Raw genomic sequence first — 23,907 nt, 5'->3', positions numbered from 1 at the left:
TCTTTTACCAAATCCCTTGAGTATTGAAAAGTTGCCTATGAGAGTGATTTGACTTACCTTTAGTTGGGTTTGTGGATTGAAAGTTTCCTAAGAGGTGCAAAGTTAAGAAGTGTTTATCCCTTGCCTATATCTTCTTAGCCAAAAAGCCACCCAACTAGTCCTTTAGAGGTTGGAATGTTTAGAGGGAGTTATTGGATATAAGGTAGTCAAATGATGTCTCACCAATCCTAGAATAAATTTTCTAAACCTTTCAAGGTGAAATACCAGCTTATACTTGAAAAGAGAGATGATTAGGCATTCTTTGATTTAAACCTTCTCATTTTAAACCTTTGGCCTTTTTCCTAATTAAAATTAACCCTTGCAAACCCTTTTGAGCCTTTATATTCCTAATTTTTATTGAAACCCCTATTGCTACCTAGCCAATGAACCAAACACTCCAACCCTTTTCATGAGGATAATGGAATATTAGGTACACTTTATACTCTGATAAAAAAAAAAGAGAAAAAAAAGAAAAAAAATATATATATATTAATGAAAGGGAGAAGAAATGCTTGTCATCTTGTAAAAGTGCTAGTATATGTGCTTTTCGCTATTGTCATTCAAATTGAAAGAAATCCACCCAAAGTAATTAAAGGAAATGAGTTTGGGGGTGGCATTTTTAGGGACAATCATCAAGAGAAAATACAAGATACAAGTTTAAAGTATCAAAGTATCCCTCCATTTTTATGTATTTTGTAAAATATGCTAGCACTTGACAATTCTCATTGTGTATTTCTCTCCTCCATATATATATATAAATAAAAAGAAAAAGAAAAAAAATAATAAAATAAGAAGTGTACCTTATGTTTTCAAGATTGAAAATATTCTCATGCTTTGAATCCTTTTTCCCCTTTTTTCTTCTTAGCCTCATTTTGAACCCTATGGCCCCATTACATCCCTAAAAAGACCTTTGATCTCTTGATAGCACTTGCTACATTAGTGGAGATAGGAATAGAGAATTTGCCTATGGGATTGGAAAACTATTCATTCATTCATTCAATTCCATCATTCTATATAGAGACACTTTGACTATTGATTGTTCTAGAATTCTTTTTGAGCATGACTCTCTCTTTTGATTGGTTGATTTGGGAATTTTGGATGATATTTGACTTGATGGCTAAGCAGTAAAAGTTTGGATAAGCATTAAATTCTTTGCATTTTTTAAGGATGGGTATATGGATTGTTGGTATGGCTAAAGGTATGTTAAGTTACTTTAATAAGTGATTTTCATAGCTCTTTGGACAAGGCACCCCTAAAAATTGCATTATATTTTAAAGTTTGCTTGAGAACAAGCAAAAATTTGAGTTTTGGGGTATTTGATACATACATTTTGCATAGTCATTTAGGTTTAATTTCATGGCCATTTTATTTGATTGTTAGCCACTTTTAGCTAATTTCATTAGTTATTTAGATAGTTTTTCATTATTGTCAATTTTTGGATTAATTTGTAATTTTACTTTGTTTTGTAGGTAAAATGGTGTTTTTAAGGGACTAAAAAAGAAACTTTGCCATTGAGGAGTGATTTCTATAGCCAAAGATGTCAAAAATAAGTTTCAAAGTTGAAGTATGATTGGCCAAATTGCGTATAACTTGCCACATAAGTTGTGCAGTTCTGCACAGGGAGAAGAAACAATTTCCCAAACCTGCCAAAATCTGCATAAGTTGCCGCATAACTTATGCAGAGTCGTGCCTTGCTTATGTGACTTCACGGAAAATTGCATAACTTATGCAGTCTTGCACCCTGCTCATGCAGCTTCGCACAGAGAGCCCAGGAACCAGTCGAAAACTGCATAAGGGACTGCATAACTTATGCAGTCCACTTATGCAGTCCCATAAAATCTTCATAATGAACTGGCAAAAGATTCCGTCATAAAAACAAACCTTAAACACACCATTTTAGGGCTACTTGTCAGAGAAAAAAAAGATATAAATAGGCCCTTATCCCATTTTAGAAAGGGAAGGAAGAAAAGAAAAGAAAAGGAGCAGCAGCTGAAGAGTCAAAAAGGGAGCTAAAACGTCACCCCCTCCATTTCCAGACAGATTTGGAGTTTTCTTTCCTTTCTTGCATATTTCTTACCTTTCTTGTATGGGGTTCCTTAGTTCTTAGCTTAGATTAAAGATTTATTTCCATATTAACTCAGAATTTCTTGTAAATATTATGGATAGTGAGTAGTTTTCATTAGATTTTGGAGTTGGAATGTAATATTTGAGATATTTGTGGGTTTTGATTGGGTAATCCATATTTTGTGGTTTTAATGAGTTTTATTCATTTCTTGTGTGCTTAATGACATGTTTAGTGTAGGATCCCATTAAGTGTTGTTCTTAATCCATGGTTGAAGCACCGAAAGGAGAAAGCCTTGTGATAGATAATCAAGAAATTGAACTTAATTAACTTAGATATAGAAATAGACTAAGGATTAAGAGGATTTATAAATTAATTAAGGAACTTAATGGGTCTTGATTAACTTTAACTCCACGAAAGTAGGATTAGATTGATTAAGGCACTCTTTGTCCCACTAGAAAGGATATTCCAAGGATTTAAGAATTAATCTTCTTAAAACCCATAAGTTTCACAAGATTGGATAACCAATTTAAAAAATTCCAAAATAGCTTGAATATGAACTCCCGAACTCCGGAATCGCCTCTTTTATTATTGTTAATTTTTAATCGAATTTAGTTACTTGCTATTTTAAATCTTACCATATTTCAATTTGCTTATTTTAATTTGATGCAAATTTAGTTAAATAATTACATTATTGAATAGATTATTGATTTTGCACATATAGATTTCATACTTCAATATCCATCAATTTATTGCTTTAATTTCAAAAATAGTTCAAATTAGTCAAATTTTTATATCAAAAATTCAATCATTAACACAACTCCTTGTGGGAACGATATCTTTTCTATATTACTTGTACGACCCGTGCACTTGCGGTTGGGCCACATCACAAAGCTTCATGGATCCAAGTAAGAATCAGACCATTTTCCCTCTTCATTTGAATTGGATCAGAATCGAAATGGAACCTATTAGGTATTAGCTGATCAAGGTGGCAATGAAAACAGAGGAGGTAAAGCCAAAGATGGCGCCAATGTTAGTTAGGCTGTTAGCTTAACAAGCCACGTGTACAGAGATGATTAGTTATCAATTTCGTTGCAGCAGCTAGATTATGGTGTATATACATGTATGTAGAGACAATCTGTAAATCAGTTTTCCAAATTCAATGAAGATCAATTTTTCCTTTTCCCTTATAAAGTGTTTGGTTTGGCTACTTATTTTTAAGTATAGCTACATTTCCAAGAGCATTATGACTACATTGGAATCAATGCTAACAATACCATTTTTTCTTACATCAAATACATTGGAATGAGCATTATGACTATTTCTTTGTTTTATTTCATATGCAATGGTTACATGTCACCAGAACCTGTGGTGTTTGGAAAGTTTTCAACAAAATCTGATATTTTTAGTTTTGGAATCATATTATTAGAGATCATTACAGGAAAGAAGAACAATAGCTATTATCAAGAGGATTCCTATCTGAGCTTGATAGGGCATGTAAGTTAAAGATATGGGTCAAATTATTATAATAATAATAATTTAATTTTAATTTTATTACGTTTAATTTACTTGATTCCTATTGGAAATGGAGGCTTTAAAACATATATTCAAGAACAAAAATTGAAGGCATAAATTCTGCAATAGAAATTCTGCTATCTACAGAATTTGGTGAACAGAAATCCAGCAGTAATTTGTAAAAATATAAGAGCGGGGAGCGAGCTTAGATTTTTGATATTCCTAAAACATAACAAAAGGTTAACATTAAAGAGCAAAAGGGAGATTAAAGATTAAACACACATTTCATTGATAAAACAGAGGATTTTCAAACATAAATACAAAGATTTTTTTTCCTCATTTTTTTGGCTCCTTCCAGCTCTCTCACACTCTCTACTCACTCTTACGACACAGCACGCATACACAGACAAAGCTCCAGCACAATTCCTTTTTATAGGCAAAGGAATGTCTTTTACTAGTTAAAAACTACAAACCTAATACAAAAACAAACTCCCATAATTCTTGCTACAAAAATGGAGAACCAGCCCTTTTCAACTAAACACATTACATCAAGAAAATTTGTTGCAGCAAAATATCTCAACTTCCAGTAATTCCAATAAGAAATCCATAGGAAAATATGTGATATTCTATTCAAGGTTGATTTTTATAGGAAAATAAGAAATCCATAGGAAAATATCTCAACTTCAAGGTATAAAATTGGACATGAAATGTTGCAATGTAGATAGCAGATTGCAGTCTAAAAATCGGCAAATCGAGCCTCCATCATCTCAGCAGGCATCTTTTGGAGATGCTTATTTTCTTCATATTGATTCATTTAAATGTTTTCTCTTTTAATAAAAGATTAATACATAATCATTATAATGCACTACCACAGGCACACATTGTTTTATTGTATTTACTGAGATCTAATTGCTGCGTTCTTTTAATTTCAAATGCATTCATTTGTTTCAAATGGGCTGCCAACTTCTTGGAGATCTGCAAATGACCGTGCAACTGGGAACTTCTCATTTCAGATCAATCCAGAAGGGTTACCACAAATCTTCATTTACAGGGGTAAAGACTATTTTTGGAGAACAATTTTGTGGCCAATGAAAAGTTATGTAGATGTGTGGAACTATAGTTTGGTCAACAATCAGGATGAGATATACATAAACCACATTCTATCTGATCCTAGGAGCAGTGTTGGACTATTTAGGAACTATTAAGAAGCTAGCCTGGCATGAAAAATCTGGCAAATGGAAGTAATTCTTGTTCTCACATACTACCCTGTGTGATGCCTATGGAAATTGTGGTACCTATGGAAAATGTGATACTGATGTCATTCGAGATTTCGAGTGTGATTGTTTACCAGGATACAAATCCAAATCCCCGAGGGACTGACATATTCTGAGTGATGTCTCAAGCGGGAATGTCAGGAAGTGGCTAGAGTCTTCCTCAGTATGTGGGAATGGAGAAGGATTTGTGAAAGTAGCACGCGCTAAATTGGTGCACGCATTTCATATGGGGAATTTAGATTTGATTTGCATTCATTTTGCTCTTCATTTGATTAATTTTAGTTACTTTCACCTTTTATTTTGTTTATTTTTAAATATTTTGTATTTTTATGCCTAATTTGTCTATTTCTTTGATTTTTTAGGTTGATAATTGCTTTTAATCCCTTCTTGAAACCTTTGGGAAAGAATGATGATGATTTGAAAGCTTCAAAGTGCAAGTAATCAAGTTGAAGAGAAGTGCAATTATTCTTTTGGGCAGTCATTTTCACAGTTCATCCCATAACATGTGGGACGATAGATATTTACGTCGAAGTTTAACAACAGAAACCATAGCTTGATCCACAACTAGTGAAATCTGAGCTGTGTTTTATTAAAAGATGTGGGCCCCTCCAAATTATTTCTCACGTGAATGAGACCATCTTAACTCATTAGGGTTTCTCTCCAAGGGGTATTTAAGCATTTCTTTCTTACCTTTTTGGGGGGTGATGACAAAGAAAGAAAAAGGGAGAGAAAAAGGAAGAAAGGAGGGGGAAGTTGGGGATTTTTCTTAGAGAGAAGAATGGGTTTGGAGCTTTCATGAGCAGAGAACCAGCTTCTTCATCAGTCTAAGCCATTTTTGCACACTTTTCTTCTTAGTTTATTTAGTTCTTAGTCTTTATTATTTGATTTCTTCCATCTATTTCTTGCTTTTGGTTGTATTAAACAACATGAGTGAGTAGTTAATTCAGATTTCAAAGTTGGGTTTGTAAATATTTGAATCAATATATGGATTTGAGTTAATCTTTATGTTATATTTACGGGTATTGTTGCCTTGATTTGATTTCTTGTGGGCGTAATGCAAGTTTAATGTAGAGCTCTACTAAATATTGATTTTAATCACTAATTGATGAACTAATAAGTGAAAATTAGTGGTGGGTAACTCAAGATTTTAGAGTTTTAATTTTAGACCTAGAGATAGGCTAGGGTTTTAAGGGGAATTTCAAGATTAATCATTGCTTTTAATGGGTTTTAGTTAGATTGATTACTACGAGAGTAGGAAACATCTAATTGAGACACTATTTAATTAGCTTGAGAAAGTAATTAAGGGAATTAAGGATAATCTCTCTCTTGGCCAATTTTACCCATGATTATGAATATCTTTAGGAAATCCTAATTGGTTCATTTATGAAAACCCAACTCTGAAATCGCTTTCATCATAATAATAATTTGAATATTAGATTCTTGTCATTTAATTAATTTTGCATTTTAATTAATTGATATTCCATTGCTTTAATTTGGGACTTAAATTTTGGTACTTTCACTTAATTGATTTGATTTGATTTGTTCTTCATATCTCCAATTTTAATTATCAAAAGTCTAAATTACCTTAGTGATCAATATTTAAATTTTCATCCCGATCCTCGAAGGAACGATAGCACGATCCATGCGCTTGCGAATTATACTCAACATAAACTACTTGATACTTCAGCAGCAATTTGGGCAAGCATGAACACAAGTCCTATGAATTGCGAACAGGAATTTTGATGCATTTGAATTAGGTAATGTTTTCTACTGTCTGCGCGAATTTTCAATCATTCTGCCCTGTTTTTCTAACATTGTCCCAGTTACACATCTAACATGGCTCAAAAATCAAATAGATTTCTTGAAACGAAGCATATGGTGGCTGTTTTAATAGTATCAATCATTTCAGTCTGGTTTGTCATCATCTTATTTGCATTTTGTGGCATAAGAAGAAGAGAAAATTGGGTATGAAACAGGATTGTGTGATGATGGAATATCTTTGTTTCATATGAAATTTAAAGTGTTTGAATTTATTTTGTTGAATATAGTGAGGGGAAAATGGCATGAAAGATTGTTTGATGCATATTACAAGGGTGCTTGGGAGGCAAATGAAGTTGGTGGTAGAATCAGTCACCCGGACATTGCAATTTTCAATCTCAGCACAATATTTACTAATGTAGAACAAAGGGAAAGAACCAAGAAGAAGCGAAATCAAGGACCAATCCTTGATGAAAAAGAGAACTAATTCTCAAAATATCATTGATCTCATAGAAATTGTTATAACAAAGCTTAGAAAATAATGAGAGTAATTATGTCTACATGTAGTGTTTGTATAACCTTAATTAGGAATTAAGGATCCCACTCTATTTAGGAATTTAAGAATTCCAATTTAATTAGGAACCCTAATCCAATTGGAGATACACAAAAGTTTTTAAAAATTCTTATTTTCTATATTCTTTTCTAAAGTAGGTACTCCTAAAATTTTTAGGAATATAATCTGCATCATTCCTCCTTGGTTGAAAATAACTCGACTCCATAGAATTGACTTGCAAATAAGCATCCAAGAGAGAAGGATTTAAAGTTTGGAATTCCTCTTGTGTGATCCAATTGGCATCAGAATTAGGGTGATCTTGCCACTTGATTAGAAATCTATGAAATCCACCTTGATATCTTTAGATTGAGAAAGTGATGGCGACTTTAGCATAAGCTGACCTACAAAAACACTAGAAGGCAAAGTATAAGGCTCAAAGGTGTCTCGATAAGGTGACAAATCCTCCATATAATAGAAACTAATATTCATATCGTTAGGTAAGTTAAGTAAATATGCATTAGATCCAAGTTTTTGCAAAATGAAAAAAGAGCTAATGACTTGAGCATGAAGTTTTTTTTTTAGAGAATTTTTAGGAAATCTTTCAAAGTGAATATAAACCATGGCATAATCACTAACATTGAATTCTTTATTCCTACGATGCACATTAGTAGCAAGTTTGTAATTTGCATTACTTAAAGCCATTTTTTGTCTAATCTCAGTAAGCAAATCATGAATATGTTAAGCGAAAAAAGATTCAACAGATTGTGAAACACGAATATCAAATGAAAGAGGAACAAGGTCAACTTGAGTATGGGAAGAATAGCCATAAACAATCGCAAAAGGGCTTTTACTTATGGAACAATTTACTGATCATTGTTATAGGCAAACTCTACAATAGAAAGAACCAAATCCCAATTACCTTGCTTCTCTCTTATAAGAAACCTAAGTATATCACCCAAGCTACGATTCATAACTTCAGTTTGATCATCTGTTTGAAGGTGAAATGCTAAATAAAAAGATGAAGATTATATTCCTAAAGATTTTAGGAGTGCCTACTTTAGGAAAAAAAATATAAAAAAAAAGAATATTTGGAGATTTTTATGTATCCCAAATTGGATTAAGGTTCCTAATTAAATTGGGATTCTTATCCTAAATAGAGTGAGATCCTTAATTCCTAATTAACAAACACTATATAGACATAATGGGGCTCACTATTTTCCAATCTTTTTTATGACAATTTCTATGAGATTAATAATATCTTGAGAATTAGTTCTTTTTTTTGTTTTTTTATCAAGGATTGGTCCTTGATTTCTCTTCTTCTTGTTTCTTTTTGATACTTTTGATTTTTTTTTTCTTTTTAATAGATAGCAGGCTATGAATTTCGAGGAAATAGTGAGTTTTAAAGGAAAAATAAGAACATGGGTTGGAAGGTCTGAAAGTTTGAGGAAGCTAAGGTTGGATTAAATTTTGACTCTGATACCAAAATTGATATAGAATAAAGGGAAGAACCAAGAAGAAAAAAAAAATCAAGGACCAATCCTTGATTAAAAAAAAAAAAAGAGAATTAATTCTCAAGATATTATTGATCTTATAGAAATTGTCATAACAAATCTTGGAAAATAATGAGAGCAATTATGTCCCTGTATAGCGTTTTTATAACTCTAATTAGGAATTAAGGATCCTACTCTATTTAGGAATTTAAGAATCATAATTTAGTTAGGAGCCCTAATCCAATTAAGGACATACAAAAATCTCTAAAAATTCTAATTTTCTATATTTTTTCTAAAGTAGTGATGTTGCTTGAGATTCTTAGGTTAGTGAACGGTTTTGAACTGATGTTGCCTGCAATGAGAAAAGAGGTGATGTCAGTGGCCTGAGCAGAGCTACTCCGACACTCAAGTCAGTAAATGCCAAATGAAGTGCAAATACTAAAAATAATAATAGAATAGGATTACATACCTTAGTAGGTGTCGTGAGCCATATTTATAGGGTTGGGCATATATGATGCCTTTTCCACTCTATTTGGGGATTTGCCAACTCATATTCAATCATTTTTTTTTCTGTAGATTATGGTTACGCTACTAATAGTGTAACGAGATTTCCGATAGGAATATATTACATCTTATCAACATGCATCCAACTTCTAACCGAACATCCTATTTTGTCCTAGCACTCTCCATTTCATCCAAAGTTCTTGCTTCTTTTCCAAACATATTATGTCTTGACCGAATGCCTTGTGTCTTGTCTGATCATACCATGTTTTGCTTGAACATATTATGTCCTGATCAAGCACATTATGTAAATGGTTTGAATTTAATCCAAATTTGAAGATCCGAATCCCTTTCCATTTGGATTGGATTTTTATTCGTACTGTATCAAGTTTGTGCTCCTAAAATCTTTAGGAATATAATCTGCATCACTTACTGCCACTGATAATTTCTCTCTAGCTAACAAATTAGGACAAGGTGGTTTTGGCTTGGTTTATAAGGTATATATAGTTTCTCAAAACTAAGTGCTTGTGCATCAATATACTGCCTAATGGATTTTGGATTTTTCAAACTAAGCCTTTTCAAACTAAGCTTACTTTTTTAAACATAAATTATTCAGGGTCAATTATCTAATGGAAAGAAGGTAGCTTTGAAAAGACTATCGAAAAATTCAGGGCAAGGAATGGAGGAATTCAAGAATGAAATTATGTTGATTGCAAAGCTTCAGCACATGAATCTTGTGAAACTCTTAGGATGCTACATTCAGGGGGAAGAACTAATGCTAGTTTATGGATACTTGCCAAATAAAAGCTTGAACTCATTTCTTTTTGGTAAATCCTAGCATTGTATTCATGTATTGTACTAGTTAGTTGAATCTGTTTGAATAATATTACATAGATTACACAATCTAACACTAGCTTTCTTTTAGATGAAACAAAGAGGGCAACCCTGGATTAGAGAAAACAATTTAATATTATTGTTAGAATTCCTCGTGGGATCTCATACATTTACCAAGATTCCAAGTTAAATATCATCCACAGAGATTTAAAAACTAGCAACATTCTATTAGATGTAGAAATGAATCCAAAAATTTCAAATTTTGGGCTAGCTAAAATTTTCAAACGAGATCAAATTCAAGAAAAGACAAAAAGAATTGTTGGAACATTGTAAGTATATCTACACTACCAAGAGCACTGTGTCTATAGTGGAATCAATACTAGCAACGCCTTTTTTCTTACATCAAATATATTGGAATGAATATTATGACTATTTTCTTTGTTCGTTACATATGCAGTGATTATATGTCACCAAAATATGTGATGTTTGGAAGAATTTCAACAAAATTTGATATTTTCAGTTTTGGAGTCATATTATTAGAGATAATTACAAGGAAGAAGAACAATAGCTATTATCAAGAGGATTCTCAATTAAGCATGATAGGGCATGTAAGTTAAAGATGTAGACACAGCGAAATGAAGGCTTTTGTTATTTGATCATTTGATGCATTATCTTCCAAACTAATTACACTATTATGTGACATATAGTTCATCTCTTGTGTAATAATGTTCTGAATTGCATATGCAAATATGGCACTCTTGGAGAGAAAATAGACGATTGGAGGTAATTGATTCATCTTTGAGAAAGCCATGTCCTCCTAATGAAGTGTTACAGTGCATTCAGATTGGACTCTTATGTGTGCAAGAAAAGGTATTGGAAAAACCAACAATGTCAACAGTTGTTTTAATGTTGAATGGTGAAACTACTCTTCCTTCTCCCAAACAGTCTGCATGCATTTTTTGAAAGTCTTATAATAGTTCTAGCTTATTAGTTAAAAGAGATGGATTTTGTTCTGCGGATGAGGAAACAATTACTGAGGTATTGTATGTCGCTAAATGTACTTCTTAATTCTATTAATGGTATAAAAATTTTTAGTAGAAGGATTTGTAAGATGCTTGTTATGATGCACAATTGAATTTTTGCAATTATTCAATTCTAGGTTTTTTCCAGCACATTGCGCAGATTATTATTGATATATTATTTTACTGAATCAAAATATGGCTCCATAGTATATCCTATATTTATATTTAACTTATTTGAAATGTTTTATGAAATATTTATAAAAGCAACCATGAAAATATAAAGAAAATAAATACAAAAAAATATAAATTGAAAATAAAAATATAGAAAAAATATAAGATACCAATAAAATGCATGTAAATAAGTTCTTATAAGATGAAGATTGCTTTAGTGATATTTATGTAAATTATTGTTTGTCTTTTTCTAATGCCTTGGCTATTAAATTAAGGTTATTTACTTCTTTAAAAATCTTCATAATGATATATTAAAAGACTTATATATAATTTTAAAAATAATAAAAATAATTTATTAATCAAATTATTTTAAAATAAAAAAAAACTATAATTTTTCCTATTAAAAAATATTTAATTGTTGAGAAGTATAATTTATATTAAAATAAGAATCATGTCACAAAAATCATGATTTTTGATCTTAAATGGATTTATACATAAATTTTGACAATTTTGGTCATATCCATAAGCAAAATTCAGGTGCTATTATATTTTTAATGGTAATGGGAAAATTTTGATGTATAAAATTTCATTACCCCATAATATATTTATGTGCCATTCTTTTATAAAGTAATTTCATATGTGATTACTCAATTTTACGAATATTTTCATAAAAGCCATTAAACTTTAATTTTTTTTTCACAAAACATTATATTTCAATTTAATTTTAGAAAAGTCATTGTAACTGTAAATTAAAAGCTTTCGAGTTAACATGCTAACATGTTAACTATTTTAAAAATTAAAGTTGAGTAACTGTGTGTAATATTTACCTTTCTTTTCTTGGTAGATTTTTTTCTTTGAAAAATCATGGTTTTTTCCCCTAATTTTTACACTTAAAATTTTATTAATGGCATTCGATACATATCAAATAACTTTATAATTTAATTTTTTTTATATTTTCCTTATCCAACACTAATTTACTCAAAATTTAATTGTTAAATTTTCCGTTTTATTAAACACTATTATGTTTGTCAATTAGAATATATATAATTAAAAATTTAAAATTAATAAAACTGAAAATAATTTTTTTTATCATTAAACATACATATTTTTGGTATTTCGTAAATTTTTAAAAGAAAAGGAATTATTAGACTTTGAAATTTGAATCATGACCTCATCACTGTTAGATGAATACTACTCTGTTGGAGTTATTAATAATTACTGATAAAATATAGCTAAAAAACAGAAATAAGATGCATTAGAATTATAGGCAATCAATTAGATTTTTTTATTGTATTTTTAATTATTTATACTTATTAATTCTAATTTTAAGAATTTTTTGAAATTATGCTTCATAAATATAGGTATATATATTAGTTTTTATTTAAATTTTTATATAAAATGTTAATGAACTAAAAAGTCCCACATTAATTAGTGATATTAATAAGACTAATGAAGTTTATTATATTTATATAGATCCCAAGCTCTCATCATATTGCTAGGGTCACCTTCACCTTCTTGTCCCATTAGGGACATTCCATGGATATGCTTGTACGTATTTGACAAATGCAGCGATTGAAAATCTTGGTGCTTCTAGAATAAAAATTAAAAAAAAAAAATTGACCTTATATGTTCTTACAAAATGTTTTGAAAATTATTGAATCACATGAAGCTAAGCGAGCTAATTTCTACAGGGACCACCACTGGCAGAGGAGATTGGACCTCAGGAAATTGCTTTCTTCTTTCATTCCAATGTAAACTGAGTTCATCATCATCAATAGAAGACCAAGACCATTTTGTTTTTGACTTCTTGGTGCATTTTGTTGAGTTATATCCACACATTTCCGAACAATTTGCCCACAAGTGTGAAGGGTGGCGCCTCCTTGGAATCAAGGAGGTGATAATTCTTTGCTCCATTGGTAATTCTCTATGAAGTTCATTTCAATGAAGAGCTGTAGAAATTAACAGAATGGACTGTCATAAGTTGTTTCTTCAATCTCTTATTCTAATCCTCCATTTTACATTTTCTTCCTCCAGAGACACCATAACCATAAACCAAACCATTCAAGATGGCAGCCTTCTAATCTCCAGAGAAAAGAATTTTGCTTTAGGATTTTTTAGCCCTGGAAGTTCCAGGCATAGATATCTTGGAATCCGGTACCACAAAGACCGAGGGCAAACTGTGGTTTGGGTAGCCAATAGGAACCATCCAATCAACGGCTCTTCAGGAGTTCTCTCCATTAATCAATATGGAAATCTCATTCTCTATAGCAATCATAGCCAGACAATTCCTGTATGGTCTACTAATGTCTCAGTGGAAGTGACAGAGACAGACACTTGTGTAGCTCAGCTCCTGGATTCTGGAAACTTGATTTTGGTCCAAGAAATGAGTAAAAGAGTTGTGTGGGAAAGCTTTGATCATCCTACGGATACTCACCTACCAGGAATGAAACTTGGGCTGAATCCAAAAACAGGTATTCACCAATTCTTAACATCATGGAGATCAGCTGATGACCCTGGAACTGGAGACTACTCGCTTCAGGTCAATCCAAAAGGGTCACCACAAGTCATTCTTTACAGGGGTACAAAACGGTATTGGAGAAGTCCCCCATGGCCAATAAAGAATTATGAAGATATGCTAAACTTAAGTTTTGTTAACAACCAAGATGAGATATCCATTTCCTTCTCTCTCGTTGATGCTTCTGTTGTACTGCGAACAGTGTTGGATTATTCAGGATTGCTTATGCGCCAAACCTGGCACGAAAGAGAAGGCAAATGGAAAGAATTCTGGTCAGCACCAGATTATCAGTGCGGATCATATGGACAATGTGGTGCTTACAGTAAGTGTGATCCTGTGTATGTTAATCATAAATTTGAATGTGATTGTTTGCCTGGGTATAAACCCAAGTTCCTGAGGGACTGGAATACTTTAAAGGATGGATCAGGTGGGTGTGTCAGGAAGCGGCAGGAATCAATGTGTATGCGTGGAGAAGGCTTTGTGAAAGTGGCAGGTGTTAGGATTCCTGATACTTCAGAAGCAGTTTGGTTGGGCTTGAACATGAGTCCTGTTGATTGCGAACTGGTATGCAGGAGGAATTGCTCTTGCTCTGCGTATGCACGCCTAGCCATTACTGGGAAAGGTACTGGTTGCTTGGCATGGTATGGAGAATTAATGGACACTGTTATTAGTATGGATGAGGGATTTGATATTCATGTTCGTGTTGATGCACACGAATTAGGTAATGTGTTCTTGCTCTTCACTAATTTTGCTCAAAACCAATTTGTATCTTCAGGTGAAAAAAACCTTCCTGGAATTTTCTGCACTGGTTATGCTTATGTTCTATCACTATGCTTTGCCTTTTTAACTTTTTGGTTTTTCAAATTTCCCACTATCACAGCCGAAATTGCAGAGAAATCAAATGGTTTTCTGGAGAGGAAGGATAATCTGGCTATTTTAATAGTATCTGTTGTTTCAGCCTGGTTTATAATCATCTTATTTGCATGTTTGTGGTTCAAGAAGAAAGGAAAAAGAGGTAAGAAAACAGGATTGTTCATGCTGTTTGGTGCCTTTCAATTTATATTTATAGTGCTGAATTGTTTGATGTTGGAATAATTTTTGTTCTATAAGAAATTTATACTTAAACATTTTGGTTTTATTTTTTCTGAGAAAAGTGAGGAAAAAATGGAAAGAAAGATTGCTTGATACGATCGATGGAAAATACTACAAGGATATCTTGGTGGCAAATGAAGTTGGAGGTCATCCAGAGGTCGTATTTTTCAATCTCAGCACAATACTTGCTGCGACCAACAGTTTTTCTCCAGCTAAAATACTAGGACAAGGTGGTTTTGGCTTGGTTTATAAGGTATATTTAATTTGTCTGCAAATGTCTCAAAACTGAATGGCTTCACAATTCCATGCATGTTCATTTGGTTATCTTAGTTTCTATCTGCCTTTGTGAGATTCTGCAGAAGAATGCTAGCCTTAAATGTGATTATGCAGAGTAAATAATTTACACTTCTAAATATGATTGCAGGGTCAAATATCCAATGGGCAGGAGATCGCTGTGAAAAGACTATCCAAAAATTCAGGGCAAGGAATTGAAGAGTTTAAAAATGAAGTTATGTTAATTGCAAAGCTTCAGCACAAGAATCTTGTGAAACTCATAGGATGTTGCATTCAGGGAGAAGAACCAATGCTAGTTTATGAGTACTTGTCAAACAAAAGCTTGGACTCAATTCTTTTTGGTAGGTCCTTGCTTTGTATTCCACTAGTTGTTAGTTCAATCTGCTTGAACAATATGGCATGGACTGCAGAATCTAACTCTAACTCTCGCTTTCTTTTAGATGAGACAAAAAGGGGCATCCTAGATTGGAGCAAACGGTTTGGTATTATCGTTGGAATAGCTCGTGGAATTTTATATATTCACCGAGATTCTAGGTTGAGTATCATCCACAGAGATCTAAAAACTAGCAACATTCTATTGGATGCAGAAATGAACCCAAAAATTTCAGATTTTGGCATAGCTAGAATCTTAAAAGGAGATCAAATTCAAGAAAAGACAAAAAGAATTATTGGAACATTGTAAGTATATTTACACTTCCAAGAGCATTAGAACTATATTGGAATCAATACTAACAATACCTTTCTTTCTTACATCAAATACATTGGAATGAGCATCATGACTTTCTTTTTTTAATGACATCTATGCAGTGGTTATATGTCACCCGAATATGTGATATTTGGAAAGTTTTCAACAAAATCTGATGTTTTTAGTTTTGGAGTCATATTATTAGAGATCATTACAGGGAAGAAGAACAATAGCTATTATCAAGAGGATTCTCATCTGACCATGATAGGGCATGTAAGTTAAAGATGTAGATAGAGAGAAATGAAGGTTTTTGACTTATTTGATTATTTAAAACATTATCTTCCAAATTAATAATGTTATGAATTGCATAGATATGGCATTCATGGAAAGAAAATAGACCATTGGAGATAGTTGATTCATCTTTGAGGGAGTCATGTCCTCCTCATGAAGTATTAAGATGCATCCAGATTGGGTTCTTATGTGTGCAAGAAGATGAATTGGACAGACCAACAATGTCAACAGTTGTTTTAATGTTGAACAGTGAAACAACTCTTCCTCCTCCAAAACAGCCTGCATTCATTTTGAGAAAGTCTTATAATAGTTCTAGCTCATCAGCAAAAAGGGATGAATTTTATTCTGTGGATGACAAAACAATTACTGAAATTGTATGTCGCTGAATACATTAACTCTCATTGACCATACATAAATTTTTAGTATAATATGCTTTTTTCTCGACAAGAACAAACTAGAATCAGATTGTTTTTCTCTTTTCTTATATTGAATTGAAATTAAACTATTTCTGTTCAATTTCTTTTTTTTTTAAATTGAAAAAATGTGAAAATATGTTGATTTTGTAATGTATTAAATCATATATAATAATATAAGAATTTAAGTTTTTAACCATTGATTATATTAAAAATGGATAATTTTCTTTTTTTTAAAATAAAAAATTCAATCAATTTAAATATTAGCATGTATATTTATTTTAGTATATTATTTAAATAAATTAAACATTATATATTTAATCAAAATTAGAAACAGTTATTCCATAATATATGTTTTTTGTTATTTAAAAGGTGCTTAATATAATGCTCTTCTTTTTAATAATTCCCACAATATAAATAATTTATTTTATATTAATTCCTATTTTACTATATAGGTGATAAATTTCACATAAAATATTCATTTTATTGATTAAAGAACTATATTAATAAACCATTAGTCTTAATTTAAAACTAATTGCAAGCTGCCATCTTTTGACACCTCAAGCTAATCCATTATGAAGAGATATAAAATGGTTAATATTAGAAGTTAAGTTTATGAAACTTGTAGGTGAGTTATTATTTTTTTTTATTAATAATAGATTTAATTTTACATTTATAATATTTCAAATCTAACTCTTAAATAAAATCAAATCAAAGAAAAAGAGTTGGTTTTAGGGAAAATTATTATTTAGTTCTTATATTTTAATGAAACTAACTACTTGGTCACTGTATTTTAAAAAATATATTGTTTAGTTTTTATATTTTATTTTTGTTAAATTATTTAGTCCCTCTATCAAAATTTTTCGTTAGTGCTAATGAAACTGCTATTGAGTTTCTATTTTAAAGAAACTAATTAGTTTTATTAAACACTATTAAGTTTATCAATTAAAATATATATATAATTGAAAAAAAATAAAAATTGATAAAACTGAATAAAAAATTTATTTTTCTATCATTATACATATATATTTTTGATATTTCGTAAATTTTTTTGATATATATTTTTGATATTTCGCCTGTGCAGTCCCTTATGCAACTCATGCTATACTGCATAGCTTATGCACTCTCCTTATGCACCTGTTCTGTACAGCATTTATTCTGCATAACTTGTGCAGCTTTCTTATGCATCACCATCATCTCTTGAATTCACATTTTAGCTGCTAAATCACTGTCCTATGCCAGGTAACCTTTCACATTTGCTTTTCATTTCACTAATACATGGTTATTCATTTTTAACTTGAATTTCACTATGCACTACCTTAGACATTGAGGACAATGTCCAATTTTGAGTTTGGGGGTATGCATTAATGTTTTAATTTTGTTTTTTGTAAAAAGTTTTCACATTTTAATATAGGGAATAGTACAAAAAAAAAATTTCATTCCATTTCATTATCATACACATACATTGTAATTAGATTGCATGTATTATATTGTAAATATATGCATACATTACACATTATCTAGGAATCATACCATATAGATATTAGAAATAGATTTGTTTTATTTAGTTAATGCATTGCTCATTTTTAGGAATCATGCATCATGAAATAAAATCTTTTGCCAAATCCCTTGAGTATTGAAAAGTTGCCTATGAGAGTGATTTGACTTACCTTTAGTTGGGTTTGTGGATTGAAAGTTTTCTAAGAGGTGAAAAGTTTTGAAGTGTTTATCCCTTGCCTATATCTTCTTAGCCAAAAAGCCACCCAACTAGTCCTTTAGAGATTGGAATGTTTAGAGGGAGTTATTGGATATAAGGTAGTCAAATGATGTCTCACCAATCCTAGAACAAATTTTCTAAACCTTTCAAGGCGAAATACCAACTTATACTTGAAAAGAGAGATGATTAGGCATTCTTTGATTTAAACCTTCTCATTTTAAACTTTTGGCCTTTTTCCTAATTAAAATTAACCCTTGCAAACCCCTTTGAGCCTTTTTATTCCTAATTTTTCTTGAAACCCTTATTGCTACCTAGCCAATTAACCAAACACTCCAACCCTTTTCATGAGGATAATTGAATATTAGGTACACTTTATACTCTAATATCAAAAAAAAAAAAAAGAGAAAAAAGAAAAAACATATATATATTAATGAAAGGGAGAAGAAATGCTTGTCATCTTGTAAAAGTGCTAGTATATGTGCTTTTCACTATTGTCATTCAAATTGAAAGAAATCCACCCAAAGTAATTAAAGGAAATGAGTTTGGGGGTGGCATTTTTAGGGACAATCATCAAGAGAAATGCAAGATACAAGTTTAAAGTATCAAAGTGTCCCTCCATTTTTTTATGTATTTTGTAAAACATGTTAGCACTTGACAATTCTTATTGTGTATTTCTCTCCTCTATATATATATATATATATATATATACAAAAAAAGAAGAAGAAAAAAAATAAAATAAGAAGTGTACCTTATGTTTTCAAGATTGAAAATATTCTCATGCTTTGAATCCTTTTTACCTTTTTCTTCTTAGCCTCATTTTGAACCCCATGGTCCCATTACATCCCAAAAAGACCTTTAATCTCTTGATAGTACTTGCTACATTAGTGGAGATAGGAGTAGAGAATTTGCCTATGGGATTGGAAATTTATTCATTCACTCATTAAATTTCGTCATTCTATATAGAGACACTTTGGCTATTGATTGTTCTAGAATTCTTTTTGAGCATGACTCTCTCTTTTGATTGGTTGGTTTGGGAATTTTGAATGATAATTGACTTGATGGCTAAGCGGTGAAAGCTTGGATAAGCATTAGATTCTTTGCATTTTGAAGGATGGTTATATGGATTGTTGGTATGGCTAAAGGTGTGTTAAGTTACTTTAATAGGTGATTTTCATAGCTCTTTGGATAAGGCACCCCTAAAAATTGCATTATATTTTAAAGTTTGCTTGAGGACAAGCAAAAGCTTGAGTTTGGGGGTATTTGATACATACATTTTGCATAATCATTTAGGTTTAATTTCATAGCCATTTTATTTGATTATTAGTCACTTTTAGCTAATTTCATTAGTTATTTAGATAGTTTTTCATTATTGCCAATTTTTGGATTAATTTGTAATTTTACTTTGTTTTGTAGGTAAAATGGTGTTTTTGAGGGACTAAAAAGAAATTTTACTTTTGAGGAGTGATTTCCACAGCCAAAGATGTCAAAAACAAGTTTCAAAGTTGAAGTATGCATTGGCCAAATTGCGTATAACTTGTCGCATAAGTTGTGCAGTTCTGCATAAGGAGAAGAAACAATGTTTCAAATACCTACCGAAATCTGCATAAGTTGTCGCATAACTTATGCAGATTCGTGCCTCCCTTATGCAACCTCACGGAATCCTGCATAACTTATGCAGTCTTGCACCTCGCTCATGCAGTTTCGCACAGAGAGCCAGAAACCAGCCGAAAACTGCATAAGGGACTGCATAACTTATGCAGTCCACTTATGCAGTCCCACAAAGACTTCATAATGAGCTGGCAGAAGATTCCCTCAGAAAATCACACCTCAAACACACCATTTTAGGGCTCCTTGTCAGAAAAAGTTATAAATAGACCCTTATCCCATTTTAGAAAGGGAGAGGAGGAAAGGGAAAGAAAAAGGGCAGCAGTTGAAGAGTAAAAAACGTCACCCACACCATTTTCAACCAGATTTGGAGTTTTCTTTCCTTTCTTGCATATTTCCTATATTTCTTGTATCGAGTTTCTTTAGTTTTAGTTTATTTTCATGATTTATTTCCTATTTTACTTAGAATTTCTTGTGTTAAACATGGATTGTGAGTAGTTTCCTTTGATTCTGGAGTAAGGGATGTAATATTTAGTTATTTTTTGTGGATTTGAACTGGGTTAGTCCCAATTTAATGAATTTTATGAGGTTTAATCCATTTCTTGTGTGCTTATTCACATGCTTAATGAAGGGCCCAATTAAGTTATGTTCTTAATCCTTGGTTGAAGTACCGAAAGGAGAAAACTAAGTGATAGTTAATCAAGAAATTGGACTTAATTAACTTATATCTAGAAATAGACTAAGGGTTAAGAGGGTTTTAATAGATTGATTAAAGAACCTAATGGGTCTTGGTTAATTTTAACTCCACGAAAGTAGGATTAAGTTAATTAAGGCACTCTTTGTCTCACTAGAAAGAGTTTTCAAAGGATTTTAGAATTAATCTCCTTTAAACCCATAAATTTCATGGATTGGGCTAACTAGGGAAAATCCCAAAATGACTTAAATATGAACCCTTAACTCCAGAATCGTCTTTCATCAATTATTGCTTAGAATTTTACTTTTGAGTGTTTAGTTTAATCTCATTTTATTAATTTTCATTATTATCAATTTCTTTATTTTGCGAATTATTAAATTAGTCATTGTTTGAATTTAGTTTTGTATTTTCATATCTTATGCTTCAAATTCCTAAATTTCTGTTATTAATTTGATTAAAATACAATTTTAACATATTTTATTTTACATCAAAAATTCAATCATTAACACAACTCCTCGTGGGAATGATATCTTTTTCTATACTACTTGAACGACCCGTGCGCTTGCGGTTGGGACACATCAGTAACGAGATTTCCGATAGGATTATATTACATCTTATCAGCATGCATCCAACTTCTATTTTGTCCTAGCATTCTCCATTTCATCCAAAGTTCTTACTTCTTTTCCAAACATATTATGTCTTGACTGAATACCTTGTGTCTTGTCCGATCATACCATGTTTTGCCTGAACATATTATGTCCTGATCGAGGACATTATGTAAATGGTTTGAATCTAATCCGAATTTGAAGATCCGAATCCCTTTCCATTTGGATTGGATTTTTAATCGTACTGTATCAAGTTTGTGCTCCTAAAATCTTTAGGAATATAATCTGCATCACTTACTGCCACTGATAATTTCTCTCTAGCTAACAAATTAAGACAAGGTAGTTTTGGCTTGGTTTATAAGGTATATATAGTTTCTCAAAACTACGTGCTTGTGCATCAATATACTGCCTAATGGATTTTGGATTTTTCAAACTAAGCCTTTTCAAACTAGGCTTACTTTTTTAAACATAAATTATTCAGGGTCAATTATCTAATGGAAAGAAGGTAGCTTTGAAAAGACTATTGAAAAATTCAGGGCAAGGAATGGAGGAATTCAAGAATGAAATTATGTTGATTGCAAAGCTTCAGCGCATGAATCTTGTGAAACTCTTAGGATGCTACATTCAGGGGGAAGAACTAATGCTAGTTTATGAATACTTGCCAAATAAAGCTTGAACTCATTTCTTTTTGGTAAATCCTAGCATTGTATTCATGTATTGTACTCGTTAGTTGAATCTGTTTGAATAATATTACCTAGATTACATAATCTAACACTAGCTTTCTTTTAGATGAAACAAAGAGGGCAATCCCGGATTAGAGAAAACAATTTAATATTATTGTTAGAATTCCTCGTGGGATCTCATACATTTACCAAGATTCCAAGTTAAATATCATCTGCAGAGATTTAAAAACTAGTAACATTTTATTATATGTAGAAATGAATCCAAAAATTTCAAATTTTGGGCTAGCTAAAATTTTCAAACGAAATCAAATTCAAGAAAAGACAAAAAGAATTGTTGGAACATTGTAAGTATATCTACACTACCAAGTGCACTGTGACATAGTGGAATCAATACTAGCAACACCTTTTTTCTTACATCAAATATATTGGAATGAATATTATGACTATTTTCTTTGTTCATTACATATGCAGTGATTATATGTCAACAAAATATGTGATGTTTGGAAGAATTTCAACAAAATTTGATATTTTCAGTTTTGGAGTCATATTATTAGAGATAATTACAAAGAAGAAGAACAATAGCTATTATCAAGAGGATTCTCAATCAAGCATGATAGGGCATGTAAGTTAAAGATGTAGACACAGCGAAATGAAGGCTTTTGTTATTTGATCATTGGATGCATTATCTTCCAAACTAATTACACTATTATGTGACATATAGTTCATCTCTTGTATGATAATGTTCTGAATTGCATATGCAAATATGGCACTGTTGGAGAGAAAATAGACGATTGGAGGTAGTTGATTCATCTTTGAGAAAGTCATGTCCTCCTAATGAAGTGTTATAGTGCATTCAGATTGGACTCTTATGTGTGCAAGAAAAGGTATTGGACAAACCAACAATGTCAACAGTTGTTTTAATGTTGAATGGTGAAACTACTCTTCCTTCTCCCAAACAGTCTGCATTCATTTTTTGAAAGTCTTACAATAGTTCTAGCTTATTAGTTAAAAGAGATGGATTTTGTTCTGCGGATGAGGAAACAATTACTGAGGTATTGTATGTCGCTAAATGTGTTAGCATAATTACAGCAATTAGCATGATTATAGGAGATTTGTGTAGCATAATTACAACAATTATTATTCTTGTCTAAATTAGCTCATATTCTCATTTATAAATAGATGTAATATCTTTGTAAATCAGACACAGACAAATACACAATCATTTCCTTCATTACTTGTATTCTTTCTTCTAACATGGTATCAGAGCCGTAAAGCTTTTATTTTTAGTTTCTGGGGTCTCTCTTCTCTCTCTACAACCTGTTCTGGTTCATTCTTTCATTCCTGTTATTATACCATTTTTTTTTCTCCTCATCTTGTTATCAATGGAGAAATCTGATATTTCAAAACCTATTGCAACAGTTCTGATTGGTTCCAACTATAATCTTTGGGTTCAAGGAATGAAAATTTTTTTGATAGGTCGCAAGCTTTGGCATATTATTACCGGAGATATCACTACGCCGACAAGAGAGAATAATGAAACTAATGTAAAATTTGTTGACAGTCTTGAGGATTGGGATAGTAAAAATCATCAGATCATCACCTAGTTTTGCAATACCTCTGTCTCGTCCATCTACATCCAATTTGCTAATTATGACTCTGCAAAAGAAATCTGGGCTTTTTTGGCTAATTGATATCAGACCACTGGACTTGCCCACTATTATCAGTTGTGGACTACTCTTCATAATCTAAAACAAGAAGCAGGTCAATCTGTGAATGATTTTCTTGCCCAGGTCCAACCCATTTGGAATCAAATATCTCAGGCAAAAATCAGTGAAGATCATCTTCATCTCATTCAAGTTCTAATGGCTCTTCAATCAGAATATGAGGTTGTTCGAGCGTCCCTGCTACATCGAAATCCACTCCCATCATTGGATACTGCTATTTAAGAGATTATTTTTAAAGAGACTCGTCTCAGTTTGGATAAAACTCCTCAATTTGAAACTGCTCTTGCAACTACTCAATCCTTATATCAGAAATCTGGCAATAAACTCTGTAAGAATTGTAATCAAATTGGTCATGCTTTTGCATATTGTC

At 31.6% G+C, this 23,907-nt stretch overlaps 1 protein-coding gene across 4 annotated transcripts; it reads left to right on the top strand.

The window, feature by feature from the left end:
* Window positions 1-12,899: 12,899 nt before the first annotated feature.
* Window positions 12,900-16,601, top strand: LOC131168991 (G-type lectin S-receptor-like serine/threonine-protein kinase RKS1). Of its 4 annotated transcripts, XM_058139295.1 has the most exons (7): window positions 12,907-14,455; window positions 14,615-14,749; window positions 14,889-15,079; window positions 15,251-15,461; window positions 15,561-15,798; window positions 15,928-16,078; window positions 16,177-16,601. In XM_058139295.1, the coding sequence occupies exons 1-7, from the start codon at window positions 13,186-13,188 to the stop codon at window positions 16,480-16,482; spliced, it is 2,502 nt and encodes an 833-aa protein (XP_057995278.1). In that variant the 5' UTR covers window positions 12,907-13,185; the 3' UTR covers window positions 16,483-16,601. The 4 variants fall into 4 exon arrangements, with proteins under 4 accessions (XP_057995280.1, XP_057995279.1, XP_057995277.1 ...); XM_058139297.1 differs by having other exon boundaries at window positions 12,900-14,749; window positions 16,023-16,078; window positions 16,177-16,323; XM_058139296.1 differs by having other exon boundaries at window positions 12,900-14,749; window positions 16,011-16,078; window positions 16,177-16,323.
* The last annotated feature ends 7,306 nt before the right edge of the window (window positions 16,602-23,907 follow it).

The sequence above is a fragment of the Hevea brasiliensis genome, chromosome 17 (genome assembly GCF_030052815.1).
Source record: "Hevea brasiliensis isolate MT/VB/25A 57/8 chromosome 17, ASM3005281v1, whole genome shotgun sequence".
In the NCBI taxonomy this organism is placed as follows: Eukaryota; Viridiplantae; Streptophyta; class Magnoliopsida; order Malpighiales; family Euphorbiaceae; genus Hevea; species Hevea brasiliensis.
This window is presented reverse-complemented; position numbering and strand designations above follow the sequence as displayed.